The 19,260-nt window shown below is 39.1% G+C and overlaps 1 protein-coding gene across 1 annotated transcript; it reads right to left on the bottom strand.

The window, feature by feature from the left end:
* Positions 1-12,364: 12,364 nt before the first annotated feature.
* On the bottom strand, positions 12,365-13,094 carry LOC111898011 (uncharacterized). Its single transcript, XM_023893959.1, has 2 exons — positions 12,640-13,094; positions 12,365-12,368 (listed from the first exon to the last, which is right to left on the bottom strand). The coding sequence occupies exons 1-2, from the start codon at positions 13,092-13,094 to the stop codon at positions 12,365-12,367; spliced, it is 459 nt and encodes a 152-aa protein (XP_023749727.1).
* Positions 13,095-19,260: the final 6,166 nt, after the last annotated feature.

Below are 19,260 nucleotides of genomic sequence, written 5' to 3'. Positions count from 1 at the left end.
TCCTTCCATTATTCATATACCTAAAAACAATAGTAACTATTATAGGAATAGTTAGGAGATTCTATTTACCCTCTCTCTAGTACTAAGAATTACTCAGGAGTCAGTTCATTCGTGAGTCTATACTATTATTTTAATTCTTTAAATAGAATGTGACACATTATTTCCGGATAGGACGCTTCATAGCGCTATCTCTGTGTAACCAGAGTCTCCTAGAGGGAGAGAGGACATCATGTGTATAGATCTATATGAGACAGACACTCCCGCATCCTGACTGCTAGCTATAGTCGGAGCCGGTATGGCCCATGGGTGACATAATGTCACCAACTCTACGTGTGACCTGGATGGTCATCAGGTATTCGATCGTCAATCAACATGGTTACATACGAGTTCACATTCAGCCCTTGTAACGCCCCGGGTTTTCTCGGTACGTTTGGTTACTTTAATTTAATTATCCTTGTAACCTTGGGTTAATTTATTTAACCAATGTCTGATTTCTTATGTTATTGGGCTCTTTTGATCATCTTATAAACTCCTTTTATTGAAGTCCATGGGCTATGGGCCTATTTGCAAAGTCCATCTAGTTAATAGTACTTAATGTGTAAATTGAATCATTTGGAACACACACAAGGAAAACACTCTAAACCCTCCCTCTCTCTCAAAAATCGTCCTTCTCTCTCTCTTTGGGATCAAGAGCAGCCAAGGGGCTGTTTGGAGCTTAATTCTTGTTCATTTCCAGCCTTGATTCGTATTGGTATGAACCTCCTTATCCTTTCTTACAACTTGATTCATAACCTTGTTCTAGTTTTATGATTTCATCTTCACCTCTTCTCCTTCTTATTTTATTTGTAATTGTATGTTATACATCATCTCAAGATCCTATCTTCACCCCATATATGGTGGATGATGGATCTAGGGGATTACATGTGGCAAAAGATCATGGAAACCCTAAAAGGGAGAATGATGATTTTATGTGCTTATGTTTATTTTCATGTTGATTATTATTACATCCTTGTGGCTAAATGAAATCCTAATGATCCCTAACCCTTTTTAGTACCACCATTATCATGGGGACTGAATTGGGATGATGAACACATCTTAAAATGTGTTTCAAAAGGAGAAGGATGGATAAGTCAAAAAGGAATCACGGGTGGCTACGATTCTGTTTTCAATCAGATCTGTAGTCATTTTGTAAAAATCATATCTATAGTTCTAGAACTCAAAAGGACCCCAAACCAGTTCCAAAAGTTCACAAATTGAGTTGGCTAACTTTCTTAAGAAGGCCAACCTCACTGATAGGGGCTTTATCTATGTGAAAGAATGGTATCTTTGCTGTTAGGTCTGATCCGGGTCTGTTCTGATATGTCATTTTGTTTTCATCATTTCTAAGGCTTGGAAAAGGATCCAGAGTGATTCCAAGTTTCTATATGTTCCTTATATTATTAATTTAAGATCTGGAGAATATGGGGTGTTATTTCCAATTATAAATTGGTTAGAATGGATCCACACTCCAGGTCAGTGGGCAGTCACCAGCTTTTGTTAGTGCTGTGATTGTCCACAATGTGAATTTTATATATGGAGTCTGAGAGATGATTTTCATTCAATTCCAACTCTGAGACTTTCACTTGTATGTCCTTTACTTCTCTTAATTTTCTTTTGGACGAATTCTACTCACAAGTTTGGTAGAATTGGCCAACATCACTTGACTGTATTGTTGGAGACAGAAGTGATACACCATTTTGTAAAATTCATATTTAATTCATCTTTTGGAGTTAGAATGAGTTCTTTATAGTTGTGGAAACCAGAGCAATCATAGTTTCCTATAAAATTTAGTTAAAACTATGTTTCTGTTTTAGATTTTGGAGTAAATCCGTTTTGAACAGCAGGTCTGTTTCAGAGACCTTGCTGTGATTACTCTTTTCTCAACTCATAGCTTCATTACTTCTCCTTTCTAACCTTTAGTCCTTCTTAGGTGAGGTTTTGAAGTTTGCTCAAGCTTGGTAGCATTATTTGATTGTTAGCCATCCCTAATACTCACTCAAGGTGAGTTCTGTCACACTGTTGTATTGATGATTGTGTTTGCTAGTTAGGTCGTGTGTGATTATTTGAATTTATTATAAAAGCATGCTATATAAGTATTGTTTTAATTCGTACATGTGCACTGTATGTAACTAATTATGGATATGGGGACACCACCAAAGGATACGGATTTACCAGTGCGGTGGGTAGGTAAGATCACCAACGTAATACTCTTCGTGAGGTGCGGTGATTAGGGCCAAATGATACGGGATCTTCCCGGTGCGGTTCAAACCTACAAGTCCTTCTCGTAATATAGACATTGATTCGTTCTTTGCCTTTATCATTATAATTGGAAAATGGATTAGGGATAGTAAATATGAATGTTAGTACAATGTTTGTGTTTGAATTCACTAAGCTTCGTGCTTACGTTTTTCCCTTATAACTTTTCAGGTGTTAAGATTAAAGAGGCTAAGGCTTGACATGGAGCATCGGGACATCGCTACTAGTTATTTTGTTGGGACCTTATTATTATTATTACTTCCGCACTTATTTTATATGGTTATTAAGTTGATGGATTATGTTATGACTATTTCAGTTGTTTTAATTTAATTTAAGATGGGTTTTAAAATTTTAAAATTTTTGCAAAAAAAATTGGGTGTCACAAGTTGGTATCAGAGTCACAGTTTGAGGGAACTAGGCATTTTTGTGGATGTTCTAGACTCAAATTTGAGGCTCTATAATAGTTTATTCTCTTTCTAAAAGATTTTTCAAATTTTCTAAAGACTAGTAGTGAAAGATGTCGCGGTGTGCCAGTCGGCCAGCCAAGTAAGCCTTATTTCTTATGTTAAATGTTTATGTTAAATTGTTGACTATGAATTGGATTCTACTAGTCTTAAAATGCTAGATTACACACTTATTTAATGTTAACATGTGAGAGAGATGTAAAATTAACGGCTAGAGCGAGCTGGAAATTTTTAAACTAGACGCGATTGCGAAATTGGAACTTGTGTGGAAGATAGTAGAAGGGCCCCTACTATTTGAAACATCAGTGCCGGTTTTGGGTTGGGGCAAGGTTGAGAAATTTTCGGCAAGCTGAGTGTTTCGTCTTCCTAGAAATATCTAGGCTGAATTATTTCTAAATATTTTCCTCCTTCTACGGATACAGATGGCTCCGCCTGCTCGCCTTAATCAGCTCCAAATGGAGCAAGTTAGGAATATTGTCGCTGAGGAATTCAATAACGCTTTCAATGAACTAATCCCGGGCGTGACCAATGACATAATCAACCAGGTCAAAGCTCTTCTAGATGAGCGCCTCGCAGCTATTCCCGGGGGAGCGTTATCGTCTCCGCCCGTTCGGGATTCGACATACTACTTCGAGAAGTTCAGCAAGTGTAGCCCTCCTCTTTGGAATGGTGAATCCGACCCAGTTGCTGCTAAGCATTGGGTGTCAGATGTTGAGGGCGCCTTCATGGCTGTTGGGTGTCCGGACCAGTACAAAGTTGTGATCGCCATGAATCAGCTGCGAAAAAGGGGAAAGACATGGTGGAACACCATCACCGCTCTATTAAACGAGGAAGAAGTGAGGGCCATGTCTTGGGCCCAATTTGTGGAGAGGTTCGAGGCACAATATATGCCCAAGGTGGAGCAGCAGCGGATGCAGCAAGAGTTCATGGCCTTACAGCAAACTACCGAGTCTGTTAGCGACCTGAACGCCAAGTTCTTGGAGATGCTATCTTTTTGTCCCTCATTTGCTGGGAACGAGGCCTGGTTGGTCAGCCAATACACTACCATTCTACGTACCGAGATTCGGGAATTCGTTAGCATGCAGGAGTTCCCGACTTTATCCGCGATCATGGATGCAGCGAGGAGGAGGGAAATCGAGTTGCAGACCCAGACCAAGAGGAAGGCCAATGACACCTCCTCCAAGACATCCAGAGATGCCCAGTAAAAGCAAAAGCAGGGTGGTAAGTCAAGGTATGAGTACAGGCCGTCTTCAGGTCAGGGCGAGAAAAATCTGTTGATATGCTACAACTGTAAAAAGCCAAGGCATCATTGGAAGAATTGTAGGGCTCCCCCTGCGAGTGCAGTTCCTCAGATTACTTCTGCTGCTCCCGTCTGCTATCACTGCAACGAGACGGGACACAAGAAGCCCGAATGCCCGAAGTTGAAGGCTGGTAAAGGAAGCGGGGGTACAAATCCTGCAATTGCATCGTCTTCTAAGGGACCCACTATGGTGACACGAGGTCATGCTCACCAGATGACTGCGGATGAGCCGGTGATTACCACGACAGTGGCAGGTAAATTTCTTTTTTTTTTTTCTTTCTTTTCCCTCCTGCCATTATTTAATCAATGGTAGTTAGAATTGTTTACATGATTGTATGTGGTAAATCAGGCATTTATTTGCTAGATTCCGAGCCTGCTGTTGTTATGTTTGATAGCGGTGCTACCCATTCTTTTGTGTCTCGCACGTTTATTAATCGTCTGGGGTGTAGTATCGGAAAATTGGCTCGCCCAATGGTTGTCGAAGTTGCCGACAACCGCACTATTTATGTCACCGATGTCTATCGGGGTTGCACTCTCGAGTTTTCTGGAGATGAATTCCCTATCGATCTAATCCCTATTGCGATGCGAGAGCTCTGCGTTATCGTAGGCATGGATTGGCTTGATGCGTTTGATGCGGAAATCCACTGTCGTAAGAAGCAAGTTCGTGTTCGAAACCCTAGAGGTGGAGAACTTATTATTCAGGGGGACATTCCCCGCCTGGCTATGGCTTCTTGCTCTTCTACTATAGCACTAGACGACGTTCCTATCGTTTCCGACTTCAGCGATGTCTTTCCGGAGGAACTCCCTGGCTTGCCACCTGTTCGGCAAGTGGAGTTTCGCATTGATTTGGTGCCAGGTGCGACTCCGGTAGCGAAATCTCCTTACCGCTTGGCACCACCTGAAATGAAAGAGCTCCAAGATCAACTTCAAGAACTAAGTGATAAAGGGTTTATACGGCCAAGCTGCTCGCCTTGGGGTGCTCCTATTCTCTTTGTGAAGAAGAAAGATGGATCCCAGCGAATGTGTATTGATTATAGGGAGCTAAACAAGCGCACGAGAAAGAATAGGTACCCGTTGCCACGTATTGACGATATTTTCGATCAGCTTCAGGGAGCATCTTGGTTTTCCAAGATTGATTTACGTTTCGGTTACCATCAGATGCGTGTTCGTGAAGAAGACATTGAGAAAACAACATTCCGTACTCGATATGGGCACTTTGAATTCCTAGTGATGCCTTTTGGGCTCACCAATGCACCCGCAGCGTTCATGGATCTCATGAACCGGGTGTGTAGCCTGATGCTTGACCGTTCGGTCATAGTTTTCATAGATGATATCTTAGTCTATTCTAAGAGCAAAAAGGAGCATCAGCAACACCTTCGGGAGATTCTGGAAACTCTGGCAAGAGAAAGGCTTTATGCTAAATTTTCAAAATGTGAATTTTGGTTGGAAGAAGTTCAGTTCTTGGGGCATGTAGTAAACAAACAAGGTATCAAGGTCGATCAAGCCAAGGTTGATGCGGTTAAACAATGGAAGATTCCAAAAACACCTTCTGAAATTCGCAGTTTCTTGGGTTTAGCCGGTTATTACCGGAGGTTCATTGAAAATTTCTCTAAAATCGCCTTACCACTCACCCGATTGACCAAGAAATCAATGAAATTCGTTTGGGGCCCGGAGCAGCAACTGGCGTTTGATGAGTTAAGGAAACGATTGTGTGAAGCTCCGATTTTGGCCTTACCTGATGGGGTTGAGGATATGGTGGTTTACTGTGATGCATCGCTTCAAGGTCTTGGTGCCGTGTTAATGCAACGAGATAGGGTGATAGCCTATGCCTCCCGACAACTGAAACCCCACGAACGAAACTACCCCATTCATGATTTGGAGCTTGGGGCTGTTGTTTTCGCTCTTAAGATTTGGAGACACTATCTCTATGGAGTGAAGTTTATCATATACACTGACCATAAGAGTCTAAAATATTTGTTCGAGCAGCGGGATTTGAATATGAGGCAGATCCGATGGTTGGATGTGGTAAAAGATTATGATTGTGAAATTCACTACCACCCCGGTAAAGCAAGTGTGGTAGCTGATGCTCTCAGTCGTAAACAATCTGCCGAACCGATTCGAGCTAAGTGTCTCCGGATCACGATGGTGTCGTCTTTGTTAGATCTAATCCGGGACGCCCAAAAGACGGCAATACTGGAGGAAAACATCAGGCGTTAGAAGATTGGGAAAGAGTTGCCTAAGATGGAACGAGACGGGCGGGGTTTGCTGACTCGCTACGGTAGGATTTGGGTTCCATATACCGGGGGAAATCGGAAAACCCTAATGGATGAGTCTCATAAGTCAAAATCTTCTATCCATTCTGGTGCTACTAAAATGTATCGGGACCTTCATGAGGCTTACTGGTGGCATGGAATGAAGAATGATGTGGCTCAATTTGTGGAAGAATGTATGACCTGTCGGAAGGTCAAGGCGGAACACCAGAAACCGCATGGGAAGTTGCAACCATTGGAGATTCCTGAATGGAAATGGGAGCATCTAACCATGGACTTCATTACAAAACTTCCTAGAACTGCCCAAGGATCAGATACAATATGGGTGATTGTTGACCGTTTGACTAAGAGTGCTCACTTTCTGGCTATAAAGGAGAGCTCATCGGCGGAGAAATTAGCCGAGATCTTTGTTCGGGAGATTGTCTCATTACATGGGGTGCACGTTTCTATCGTCTCCGATCGAGACACCCGATTTACCTCTCGGTTCTGGAGGAAGTTTCAAGAGGAATTGGGCACACGATTACATTTTAGTACCGCCTTCCATCCACAGACAGACGGGCAGAGTGAGCGGACGATTCAGACCTTGGAGGACATGCTTAGGGCGTGTGCGATTGATTTTGGGGGTAGTTGGGATGACCATCTACATCTAGCTGAGTTTTCTTATAACAACAGCTGTCACTCGAGCATTAAAATGCCTCCGTATGAAGCCTTGTACGGGAGGAAGTGCAGGACGCCCGTTTGTTGGGGCGAGGTTGGGCAGAGGGTACTTGGGAGTACTGATATCGTGCTACAGACTACGGAGAAAATCCAAGTGATTCGGGATCATTTGGTCACAGCGAGCAGTCGTCAGAAAAGTTATGCTGACAAAAGACGCTCCAATCTTGAGTTCCAGGTGGGAGATTATGTGTTGCTTAAAGTCTTCCCCTGGAAAGGTGTGATTCGATTTCGGAAGCGGGGAAAGCTCGGACCCCGATTCATTGGACCCTACAAGGTCATAGCTCGTGTGGGGAAGGTGGCTTACCGTTTAGAGCTTCCTGACGAGCTTAGTCTAATTCATAATACGTTCCACGTGTCTCAGTTACGAAAATACGTTGTTGATGAGACCGCTGTGATACCACTGGAGGACATACAAATTGACGAGCGTCTCAATTATGTTGAGAAACCAATCGCTATTTTAGAACGAAAGACGAAAGCTCTCCGCAACAAGACTATAAACCTGGTTAAGGTGCAATGGCAACATAGGAAGGGTTCAGAATGGACTTGGGAACCAGAATGCGAGATGCGGGCTCATTATCCGGATCTGTTTCTAGGTGTTGACTTCGAGGACGAAGTCCGTTCTTAGTGGGGGAGAGTTGTAACGCCCCGGGTTTTCTCGGTACGTTTGGTTATTTTAATTTAATTATCCTTGTAACCTTGGGTTAATTTATTTAACCAATGTCTGATTTCTTATGTTATTGGGCTCTTCTGATCATCTTGTAAACTCCTTTTATTGAAGTCCATGGGCTATGGGCCTATTTGCAAAGTCGATCTAGTTAATAGTACTTAATGTGTAAATTGAATCATTTGGAACACACACAAGGAAAACACTCTAAACCCTCCCTCTCTCTCAAAAATCGTCCCTCTCTCTCTCTTTGGGATCAAGAGCAGCCAAGGGGCTGTTTGGAGCTTAATTCTTGTTCATTTCCAGCCTTGATTCGTATTGGTATGAACCTCCTTATCCTTTCTTACAACTTGATTCATAACCTTGTTCTAGTTTTATGATTTCATCTTCACCTCTTCTCCTTCTTATTTTATTTGTAATTGTATGTTATACATCATCTCAAGATCCTATCTTCACCCCATATATGGTGGATGATGGATCTAGGGGATTACATGTGGCAAAAGATCATGGAAACCCTAAAAGGGAGAATGATGATTTTATGTGCTTATGTTTATTTTCATGTTGATTATTATTACATCCTTGTGGATAAATGAAATCCTATAGATCCCTAACCCTTTTTAGTAGCACCATTATCATGGGGACTGAATTGGGATGATGAACACATCTTAAAATGTGTTTCAAAAGGAGAAGGATGGATAAGCCAAAAAGGAATCACGGGTGGCTACGATTCTGTTTTCAATCAGATCTGTAGTCATTTTGTAAAAATAATATCTGGAGTTCTAGAACTCAAAAGGACCCCAAACCAGTTCCAAAAGTTCACAAATTGAGTTGGCTAACTTTCTTAAGAAGGCCAACCTCACTGATAGGGGCTTTATCTATGTGAAAGAATGGTATCTTTGCTGTTAGGTCTGATCCGGGTCTGTTCTGATATGTCATTTTGTTTTCATCATTTCTAAGGCTTGGAAAAGGATCCAGAGTGATTCCAAGTTTCTATATGTTCCTTATATTATGAATTTAAGATCTAAAGAATATGGGGTGTTATTTCCAATTATAAATTGGTTAGAATGGATGCACACTCCAGGTCAGTGGGCAGTCACCAGCTTTTGCTAGTGCTGTGATTGTCCATAATGTGAATTTTATATATGGAGTTTGAGAGATGATTTTCATTCAATTCCAACTCTGAGACTTTCACTTGTATGTCCTTTACTTCTCTTAATTTTCTTTTGGACGAATTCTACTCACAAGTTGGGTAGAATTGGCCAACATCACTTGACTGTATTGTTGGAGACAGAAGTGATACACCATTTTGTAAAATTCATATTTAATTCATCTTTTGGAGTTAGAATGAGTTCTTTATAGTTGTGGAAACCAGAGCAATCATAGTTTCCTATAAAATTTAGTTAAAGCTATGTTTCTGTTTTAGATTTTGGAGTAAATCCGTTTTGAACAGCAGGTCTGTTTCAGAGACCTTGCTGTGATTACTCTTTTCTCAACTCATAGCTTCATTACTTCTCCTTTCTAACCTTTAGTACTTCTTAGGTGAGGTTTTGAAGTTTGCTCAAGCTTGGTAGCATTATTTGATTGTTAGCCATCCTTAATACTCACTCAAGGTGAGTTCTCTCACACCGTTGTATTGATGATTGTGTTTGCTAGTTAGCTCGTGTGTGATTATTTGAATTTATTATAAAAGCATGCTATATAAGTATTGTTTTAATTCGTACATGTGCACTGTATGTAACTAATTATGGATATGGGGACACCACCAAAGGATACGGATTTACCGGTGCGGTGGGTAGGTAAGATCACCAACGTAATACTCTTCGTGAGGTGCGGTGATTAGGGCCAAATGATACGGGATCTTCCCGGTGCGGTTCAAACCTACAAGTCCTTCTCGTAATATAGACATTGATTCGTTCTTTGCCTTTATCATTATAATTGGAAAATGGATTAGGGCTAGTAAATATGAATGTTAGTACAATGTCTGTGTTTGAATTCACTAAGCTTCGTGCTTACGTTTTTCCCTTATAACTTTTCAGGTGTTAAGATTAAAGAGGCTAAGGCTTGATGTATATATTAAGGAATCCGAAGGTTAGCATTATGGTCCCTCTCTATTGAATGTACTAGAACCGACTGTTCTGTTTCTCGTTTGAAAAGATGTAAGTTTTCCCTACTTTATAACTATCTTGACTCGAAAATAGTTTGCATTAACTTTCAAGTGGAGCTGTCACATTATGAAAGTAATGCGAAAATGTAAGTACTGTAGTATTGTATATAGTAACTACTGTTGTACTAAATACCTTAAATCAACTATTAATTAAGGTAAAATGTGATATGTTGTAACCATACCTGATCGACTTAGTAAAACACGATGCTCGAAGACATCGAAATAGTATGACATTCGTCACCTATAGACCTGCAGGTCCCACTATATCTAGCAGCAAGGTGTAGGATGGTTAGTCTAGTATAGATCTATACACAACTTCACTCTCTCCCTCCAGGAGACTAAGGTTACAAAACGAGCCACATTTATGTTATAGTATTCTTGTATATGTATTGTATGTACTAGTGTAGTGTATGTTCTCTCTTTCTAGTATGTAGTATGTTCTCTTTGTTGCTCATCATAGTATGTTCTAGTATCTAGTATGAACCGAACCTCTAAACTATACCTCTTATAGTTTACTAGTGTTTTTCTTGACCTGTTATTGAAAAGACTCATTTTAATACTAAGTTATGCTTGTACTTTAAAAATGGAGTTTTGTTAAACTATAAAGTAACATATCTTTAAAAGAGTTTTTGAAATGTTTTGTTAACTTATAAAGACATAAGAAATATTTTGAAAGATGTTTATAACAAACATTTACACAATTATCATTGTGTTTAACTTGTATCCTCGCTAAAAGCATTTAAAACAGTTAAAAGATTCATTATAAGGGTGTGAACTCACCATATGTCGGTGGTTCAATTGAATATGTGCGTAAGGATGAGAAGTTCCACGAATGAAGTCCCAAGACTTAAAGAGTCTTAAATGACATATAATTGCATATATTGACATAAATATAGTGTTTAGAAGCAACCCAATGCAAGAAAACACCTTATGGGACTAGGAAACACTTTGCCCAAGTGTTGGAATCACATGTGATTGAACTAAGGGGACTGTACGGCCACCAATGGAGTTTACGGCCAAGGAAGTTCACGGCCGTAAACTCATGGTCAAACATGCCTAAGTGTGTGGTTTAAGGTCTTACAACATCCATTAAGGTTTCAAGGTTAAAGGCTTGGACTTTAGAAGGGTTTGCTGCCAAAATGGCACACTTATAGGGGTTTACGGCCAAGGGAGATTGCTTGGTTGTAAACTTCTTCTGTTCTTGCATTCTTGATGGTTTCAAGGATCTAATCAGGTGTTTCAATCAGATAACAAGTTAAGGAAAGGATTACTCATGATATTCAAGCTTGAAAAGGTTGATTTCGGCCAAGAACACTAGTGTGTGTTCTTGGTGTTCTTGGTGAAAGTTGATGATTTGAAGATCTAGTCAATAAGATGATTTCCTTGGATGAAATCATGAGATGATACTACATTAAGAAGGATTAACAAAAAACCAAAGGAAGAACAGTTACATTTATGAAGATCTAAGTGAGAAATCTTGATGATACTTGAGAGAGAAATGGAAGTCCTTGGGGAGGAAGTGAAATAATGAAGAAAGCTAAAGGATATGAGACTATAAGGGGGTGTTTACGGCCAACCATGAGTTATGGCCGTATACTCAAGTTTCTTGGCCGTGAACTCCTTTTCAAAGCAAAAAATTTTGGGTTCTCACATCATCCCCCCGTTAGATGGAATTTCGTCCCGAATTTAGCTTTCTTAGAAGTACTACTGGGGTTACACTCCTCGGATTGGCAGAATACCCACTCGTAGACCTGGCAACTTTGTGCTAGTGTTCATTATAGGATTCATACTCGGTCCATATATCATTACCTCATGTATACAAGTCACATATAATTAGGATTATTAAGATGGTCGGATGTGCGACTCTGCCCTAGGTCCACAACCAAACAAGGAATAGGAGATAGGGGGAAACACACACACTAGATCTGCGTAATCATAATCATATACCCCTTTCGCATATACACTGAATAGTAATAGGTGGGCTGTATTCCTCCTTATCCTCTGTGCTCGAACTTGGTCTGCTGGATGAGTGGTATTTCGGAAAGGTATGCGGAACATACAACGGCAAGGCTTCGGAGGACAAAGTACCATTCACACGAGTACTTCGGAGTTTAGAATACGAAAGACAAAACTGTGGTTTAGGTCGGACTGTTGTTACGAAAGATGAAGGTTTAATAAATTTGACGATCGAGGCGATGAAAACATATGAACTTAGTATGGTGAGGACCACGCCAACTCTTGATGAATGATATTAATGGACTCTATACTGAACAAAGTTTTGGCCGATTTGAAAAAAATGTCGGCTATACGATGATGTACCCCTAGTGTGCTCGACAATGTACTCTTTGTAAATGTTCTAGTGATTTCTGATTTCCCCTTGATGTTAACACTTGTACGTATCGTACCGCGATGAGCGAGTACATACAATGAAAGTTCTTTGATAACTAGTGTCGATACTTTATACTACGATCCTCCTTGGTACCACTCTAATCACCTGCGATATACAAGTTATAAATAATAAAGATTAATAAGACGGTCGACTGAGTAACTCTGCCTCTAAGTCTGCAAAATCTTAGTTATGCACAACCCTGTTATACATACTCAGCCGCCATAGCTTCTCTAAACGTATCTTTTAGTTCTCTTGAATATTGTGACTTGTTCCAATAAGTGAGTTATTATAATTACTTTTATGTGTTTATCCTCGAGTATTAATCTTATATAAATATAAATTAATTTTTAAAGTAATTGATAGATCGAAGATGTACCGCTGCTCGTTGATGACTCTGGGGTTGTTTCTCCTACGATGATCATCAGAATTCGTCCATTCGCGACTGAGTTCATTGTTATGGGGCAGTCCCCCCCGGTAGTGTCCGGCTTCGCCACAGCCGTAGCAGGCTTTGTTTTCTTCAACTCCGGGGACATGGGAGATCGGTTGAGTCGGTGCCCTGCAGAAACGGATTGTGTGTCCGTTTCTATGGCAGTTCAGACACTGCATTTCCTGGCATACTCCGGTGTGGTGATAGTTGCACTGTCCACACTTTAGGAGGGTTCCAGCATATTGAATGGCAGGTGCTGGAGTAGCAGGTGTTGTGGCGGCGTACATAGTACTCGTTTGTTGCTCCTGCGGGGTTTCCTGTGTTGTCTGCTTTTTCTTCCTCTTGTTCCCCGAATTTCGTTTGTAGTCCTCTCCCTTTGATGGCTCGGGAACTGGGACTTCCATACCATGGAGAAATCCCTGGTCAATGAGTCGATGGGCCAGGCGTTTGGCACTATCGAATATGGCTAGGTTAGAAGACAACACATCTCCTTAGATCGGCGTAGTTAGACCCCAGATGTATCTTTCTATCTTCTTTCTCCCTGGGGTAACCATCCCGGGGCATAGCGCTGCTAAGTCGCTAAATCTATCGGTGTACGTCACTATGTATGAGCCGACAATCGTGAACTCCCGTAGTTCTTGTTCGAGCTTTTGAACTTCACCCAACGGGTGGTATTCTTCTAACATTAACTCTTTTAGGTTCTCCCAACCTATTGAGTTAGCCACTGATAGGTCCAGTGACTTAACATGGATGTTCCATCATGTAGGGGCTCTGTTGGAGAAGGTGCATGCAACAAACTTCACTTTGCTCCCTACTGGGCACGAACATATTTCGAAAACCGAATCTGTTTTCTCGAACCATCGCATCAGAGTGATGAGACCACCCTTTCCATTAAAGGAATTGGGTTTGTAGTTCATGATGTCCTTGTACGAACACTCCCTTGGGTGTCCGTGAGAATCTTCGGGGTTGGCTACGTGGGTACCACTACCAGATCTGAAGGTACCATTTTTGCCGAAGTGAGCTAGAGTAGTTGCCACTGTGGAAGATATCACTGCTTGGAGAGCAATAGGATCGAATTATGGCGTTGGAGTTGGAGTTATCGGAGTAGTACGTCTGTTTGATCTACGAGGAGGCATCTTTGCTAAAAGAATACAAATATGAGACAAGAATAAGTCTATAGCAGTGGATATAAGCCGAAAGCTGAAAGACAAGGTTATCCTAGTTCTGAGTGTATCAGGTCCTGACTTCCACAGGGTTCTGGAAACAATTCATAAACGAGTCTATACCTAATAAACTTTATGAATTTGGAATGGCTATCCTGGAATGAATATCTGTTACCTGAATAACTGTTACTAGCTGTATGTAAGAAAATAATCCTAACACATAATGTGAGCATTGTTTCCACTAACTCATTAAGTTAATCAAGATTATTATTTATTAGTGTGACGCATAAGACGTTTTGGTTACTTCGGCTGATCTCTCTTTGAAATACTTCTCTTGAACTTGCTCTTGTTCCTCCTTGACTTTTCTGTTGTCTACTATGAGGAAGTGGTTACATCTATCAGGGTTTGTCGTACGAGAATGGAAGTGTCTAAAGAATCTATGATATTTAGGATAACTTTATGGGGTGATCCTTACAGATTCATCCTATCATTGTACAATGTATACAAGTTTTATATAATTCAAGATGAAATAGACCTTCGAATAACTGATCCTACTCCAAAACCACAACCAAACAAGGAACATGTAGTGAAGCGTAGATCACAAATTCTAAGTCTATAAAATCTCAATTATATATAACCTTGGGAGTATACATTGCAAGATAATAGACCTATCCGTAAGGGTCTTTTAAGTTATCAACTAAGTTATTTATATTGTGCCTAAAATACTCCTATATTATTTTAACGTAATGTACTTGGTATGTTTCAAACTTGTTATCGTGTTATAGTATCATGGAATACTCCTATAGTATTATGACTCTATGCAATTCATCTAGAATTCTCTTAGCGTTAGGTAAGTTTTAAGACTGTTGCAACACCACATCACTCCCAAACACATGTTGGTCACATCTCGAATGAATATAGTTGATCAGACTATATTGATCCTAGATATGATTACATAACTGTCCAGGTTTGACCGCATCGTTCAACCTTTAAATACTTCTATTCTGTTCTTCTTCTGATACTTGTTCGAGTATGTTTATATGTATAAGCACGTATGTATAATTTTATAAGGTGTTGTTATATCCTTAAAATATAATATTATCCAGAGCACTTCGGCCCCATTGTATTTATAGTTGTATATCTTTTATCGGTTGATATACTTAGTTCACAATAAACAATGCTCTGATACCAATCCGTCACACCCCAAAACCGGAACGGCGGAAACGTTCGAGCGTGGAGGACGTCATCTTTAGTATCACAAGACATGCATCATAGTAATCAAAGTAATGAACAACCATTTCATTAGAAAGAAAGGGTTTACAAAGTATGTGGTCACATAACATAGAATACAAAGTAAATAACAAAACAAGACTTGAAGCTATACTGCTCCATCTTTTGAATCCCAATGCCTGTACCTATCTACTAGTCTCCAGAGAACACAAGTTATTTTGAAAGCGTAGATAAGCATTTAAGATGGTGAGTTCTTAAGATTTTAGTAATATAAGGAGTTGTAACAAAGTTGTAGTAAGTTGTAAGTTCTGTTTAAAAAAGTTCGTCTGTTCCTCTTGAAAATCCTATATTTCCTGCTTTGATGAAAGATAAGTAAAAATGACTCTAAAATCCTTTCTGTGAGTACTAAGTAGATACAAGTTATATAAAACCTAGAGTAACCAAACAATCGATTGTGTGTATCTGCCCTAAGCCCACAACCAAACAAGGAACAAGAAAAGAGGCGAAAGGAACACATCCCATTGTTTGTTAGATGATCGTTGTATATAACCCTGGCGTATTCACTTGGTACTCGTGGACTTAACTGTAATAGTTCCTTTATATTTGATGAAAAGATTCTTTAAGAAAACCCTTATTTCTTTTAGTAAAAATGGTAACCACATTGGTTCCTTTTATAATCACTTGGCTTATACTAGCTATATATAATCTAATATCGAACAGATAGTTAATTGTGTGAATCACTGGACTAGGAAACACTTTGACCAGGTGTTGGAATCACATGTGATTAAACAAAGGGGAGTGTACGAACACCAATGGAGTTTATGGCCGTAAACTCATGGTCAGACATGCCTAAGTGTGTGGTTTAGAAGAGTTTATGGCCGTAAACTCCTGGTCAAAGGCTTGAACTTTAGAAGGGTTTGCAGCCAAAATGGCACACTTATAGAGGTTTACGGCCAAGGAAGATTGCTTTGCCGTAAGCTCCTTTTGTTCTTGCCTTCTTGATGGTTTCAAGGCTCTAATCAGATGTTTCAACTACATAACAAGTAAAGGAAAGGAGTACTCATGATATTGAAGCTTGAAAGGGTTGATTTCGGCTATGAACACTAGTGTGTGTTCTTGGTGAAAGGTTAAGATTTGAAGATCTAGTCAATAAGATGATTTCCATGGATGAACTCATGAGATGATACTAGATTAAGAAGGATTAACAAGAAAACAAAGGAAGAACACTTACATTTATGAAGATCTAAGTGAGAAAGCTTGATGATACTTGAGAGATAAATGGAAGTTCTTGAGGTGGAAGTCAAATAATGAAGAAAGTTAAAGGATATGAGACTATAAGGGGGAGTTTACAGCCAACCTTGAGTTTACAGTGGCTTTAGCAAACTCAAGTGTCTTGGGCATGAACTCTTCTTTGGTGGTCTTTAGGCTTGATTTTTTGTACAGTGGCTTTAGCAGGGACTTCCTAACACTTATTCCTTAAGTGTGCTAGGCTAAAACTCCTTAGAATGACCTTTAATAAGGCTAGAACTCATTACCAATGAGTCTGACACTGACTTAAGTTGAATGATTAAGTTTTCAAAGAAAAAATTTTCGGGTTGTCACATGTTCTCTTCCAAATCAATATTTCTAATATTCTTCTTGTTCATTTACTGTCTTACTATGATAAGTATCTATATTCTTCATTTATGGCTTGAATACTTTGTAAAATCTCTCACTTCAGACTTGACTGGTGTACCAGACTTGACTGGAACCTTCATTTAGTAGAAGACATTGATCTTAAGCATTAATTCAAGGTTTGATTTTTCGAACCTTGTCCCTGTGCAATCAGATCCTTTGTCATCACATGAAAATCCCGAGTGAAAGAAGCATATATGTTCATATGATTTCAAAATTTTATTTTTTCATCTTCTTCTTCATTTCTTTTTTATTCTTACATAAAAAAACCATTTAAACCATTTCTAGTACATCTTGGATGCTTATTCACTTCATGCATATGTTAGAAATCAGATTTTTGGTGCAATCCTAGTGTAAGATTCGGTGGTTCCAAGGAGTTCTCTATCACAAGAATGAAACACCGAGTTTGGGGCATTGCATAACCCTAAATCCATGGATTGGAATGAATGAACCTAAAAGTTTCTTGTTCTTCTATAAACTCGAGTTTGTTGTTATTTATTTTCGACCACAAAAGAAGTATGCGTGTTCTCTTTGTGAAAGTGACCCTAAGGGGGGTACTCAAAGCTACCAAGGATGACATGCATTCTGTCAGAATATTTTGTTCAGATTTGAACTGCCACAACTCACTCATTACTAACTTTCACACTCACTTGGTATGTAAAACCCCAAGGGCTAGAACCAATTCCTTATTTTTCTATAAAAATAATGATTTAATGGCTATAAATTCAAAATAATCATTTTCAGAAGAGATAAAAATCTAAAAAATTATAGTATTAATGTCTTCAAAGCATACCAAAGCCATTTAAATGTTCAGACGATTTGGACAATGTTTGGTCTTTTATCCATATTTTTCATTAAATTGGAGCATGAAATTACAAATTCGGATCATTGGACTCAAAGACCGTAACAAATGTTTTTCTCAACCTTAGGAACATTATGAGAGCCTGTAAAAGCTAAATTGAGAATTATAGAAACTGTTTACCATTTTTTTTTTGAATTTATCCTTTATTTGGGCTTTAATTAACAAAAAATATCAAATGAACTTCAAAAATGTTTACAAAATTTCTAGATACCAATGCCCTTTGTTAGAACCAGAAAACCAAATTTTGTAATTTATTTCCATGCCTTTGTGAAATTTTGAATACAATGCATTATGAATTAATGTTACCGATAATGAATCGTACACACTTTGGGCACATTTACGACACCACTTGTTGGATAGGTAGTTTTTAGAAAATAGCTTAGTGATATATATCTCACTAGAAAGTATTTGTTCCGTTGGACGTTAGTAGGAATCGTACTCATCACCATCAAACTAAGAAGCCCGAGCCACAAACATTCCATTGTGAGATTCATAGCCCTTATTTTACGATTTTAATATTTTGGGGTGGAAAGCATACTACAATTCCTATGATCATTATTTTATGAACTTGTGTTATGAACTATATGATATGAACTTTTCTGTCTGAACCTTTTATTATGAACTTATATTATAAATTAGGTGTTATGAATTTTTATATTAAGTCCTCGGAGAATCGATACAACCTATTAAATCGTATTCAAGCCGATGATCTTATGGATAGCACTATCTTGGGTCGACATCCCCCACTCGCCAGAACCTCGATTGCCTATTTCCACGAACTGAACTCATGGAAACCATGTACATGATGGAATGGGGCAAGAACGGTCGTTAGGCTTGGTTGTGAATGGAACTCTTTATAGTTAACCCTCATTTTTGCATTCATCATTTAAGTTATTAGTTTTTGTCACACCCCAAAACCAAGAACGGCGGAAATGTTCTGGGGCGGAGGACGTCATGTAAAGTATCACAACACAGTAAATGTAAATAGCAAACAACATCATCCATTGCATTAAATATATAATTTTAATAGAAGCGTGTTCTGTACAGTTATAGATACCAAAATAATGTAAAACAAAATAATATGAGATGAGTCTTGGATGCGCTCCATCTTCTCAAAAGCTGGCCTCGGTACATGTCTACTGATGACCTGAGAGTACAAGTTATTTTGAAAGTGTTTATCAGCATTAAGCTGGTGAGTTCATAAGTATTTTAGTGTCGGGTTTGTTATCAAAACGTTTGAACCTGTCGCAAGTATAAGTTGTAAAATGTATGTAAGTGTTTGTAAAAGTTTGAATCTCTCAGAAAAACCTATATTTTCTATTAAAGTAGCCTTCTACCAAGGCTTAACTGATTTGTATGCTCATTTGTTGAAAAAGTGTGTAATTTCCCAAGTGTAACTATCATTTAACAAAATATAGTTTGTACATTAATGTTTAAGTGAGGTTATCACTAAAAATATGTAATGGGTAAATCATTGTAGTACTGTAGTTTTGTATTATAGGAACTACTGCTGTACTAACTACCTTAAACCGGATTTTATATTAAGGCATTATGTGATAAATTGCACCATACTATCGACTAGTAACAACGACATAATGAATGGTCGTAATAACGAAATGACGTTTGGCACCCGCAGACCTG

This window comes from Lactuca sativa, chromosome 5, assembly GCF_002870075.4.
Source record: "Lactuca sativa cultivar Salinas chromosome 5, Lsat_Salinas_v11, whole genome shotgun sequence".
Classification (NCBI taxonomy): Eukaryota; Viridiplantae; Streptophyta; class Magnoliopsida; order Asterales; family Asteraceae; genus Lactuca; species Lactuca sativa.
This window is presented reverse-complemented; position numbering and strand designations above follow the sequence as displayed.

Excerpts from the sequence above, each read along its gene's own strand:
- LOC111898011 (XM_023893959.1), bottom strand. The coding sequence starts at position 13,094 with ATGGAAGTCCCAGTTCCCGAGCCATCAAAGGGAGAGGACTACAAACGA.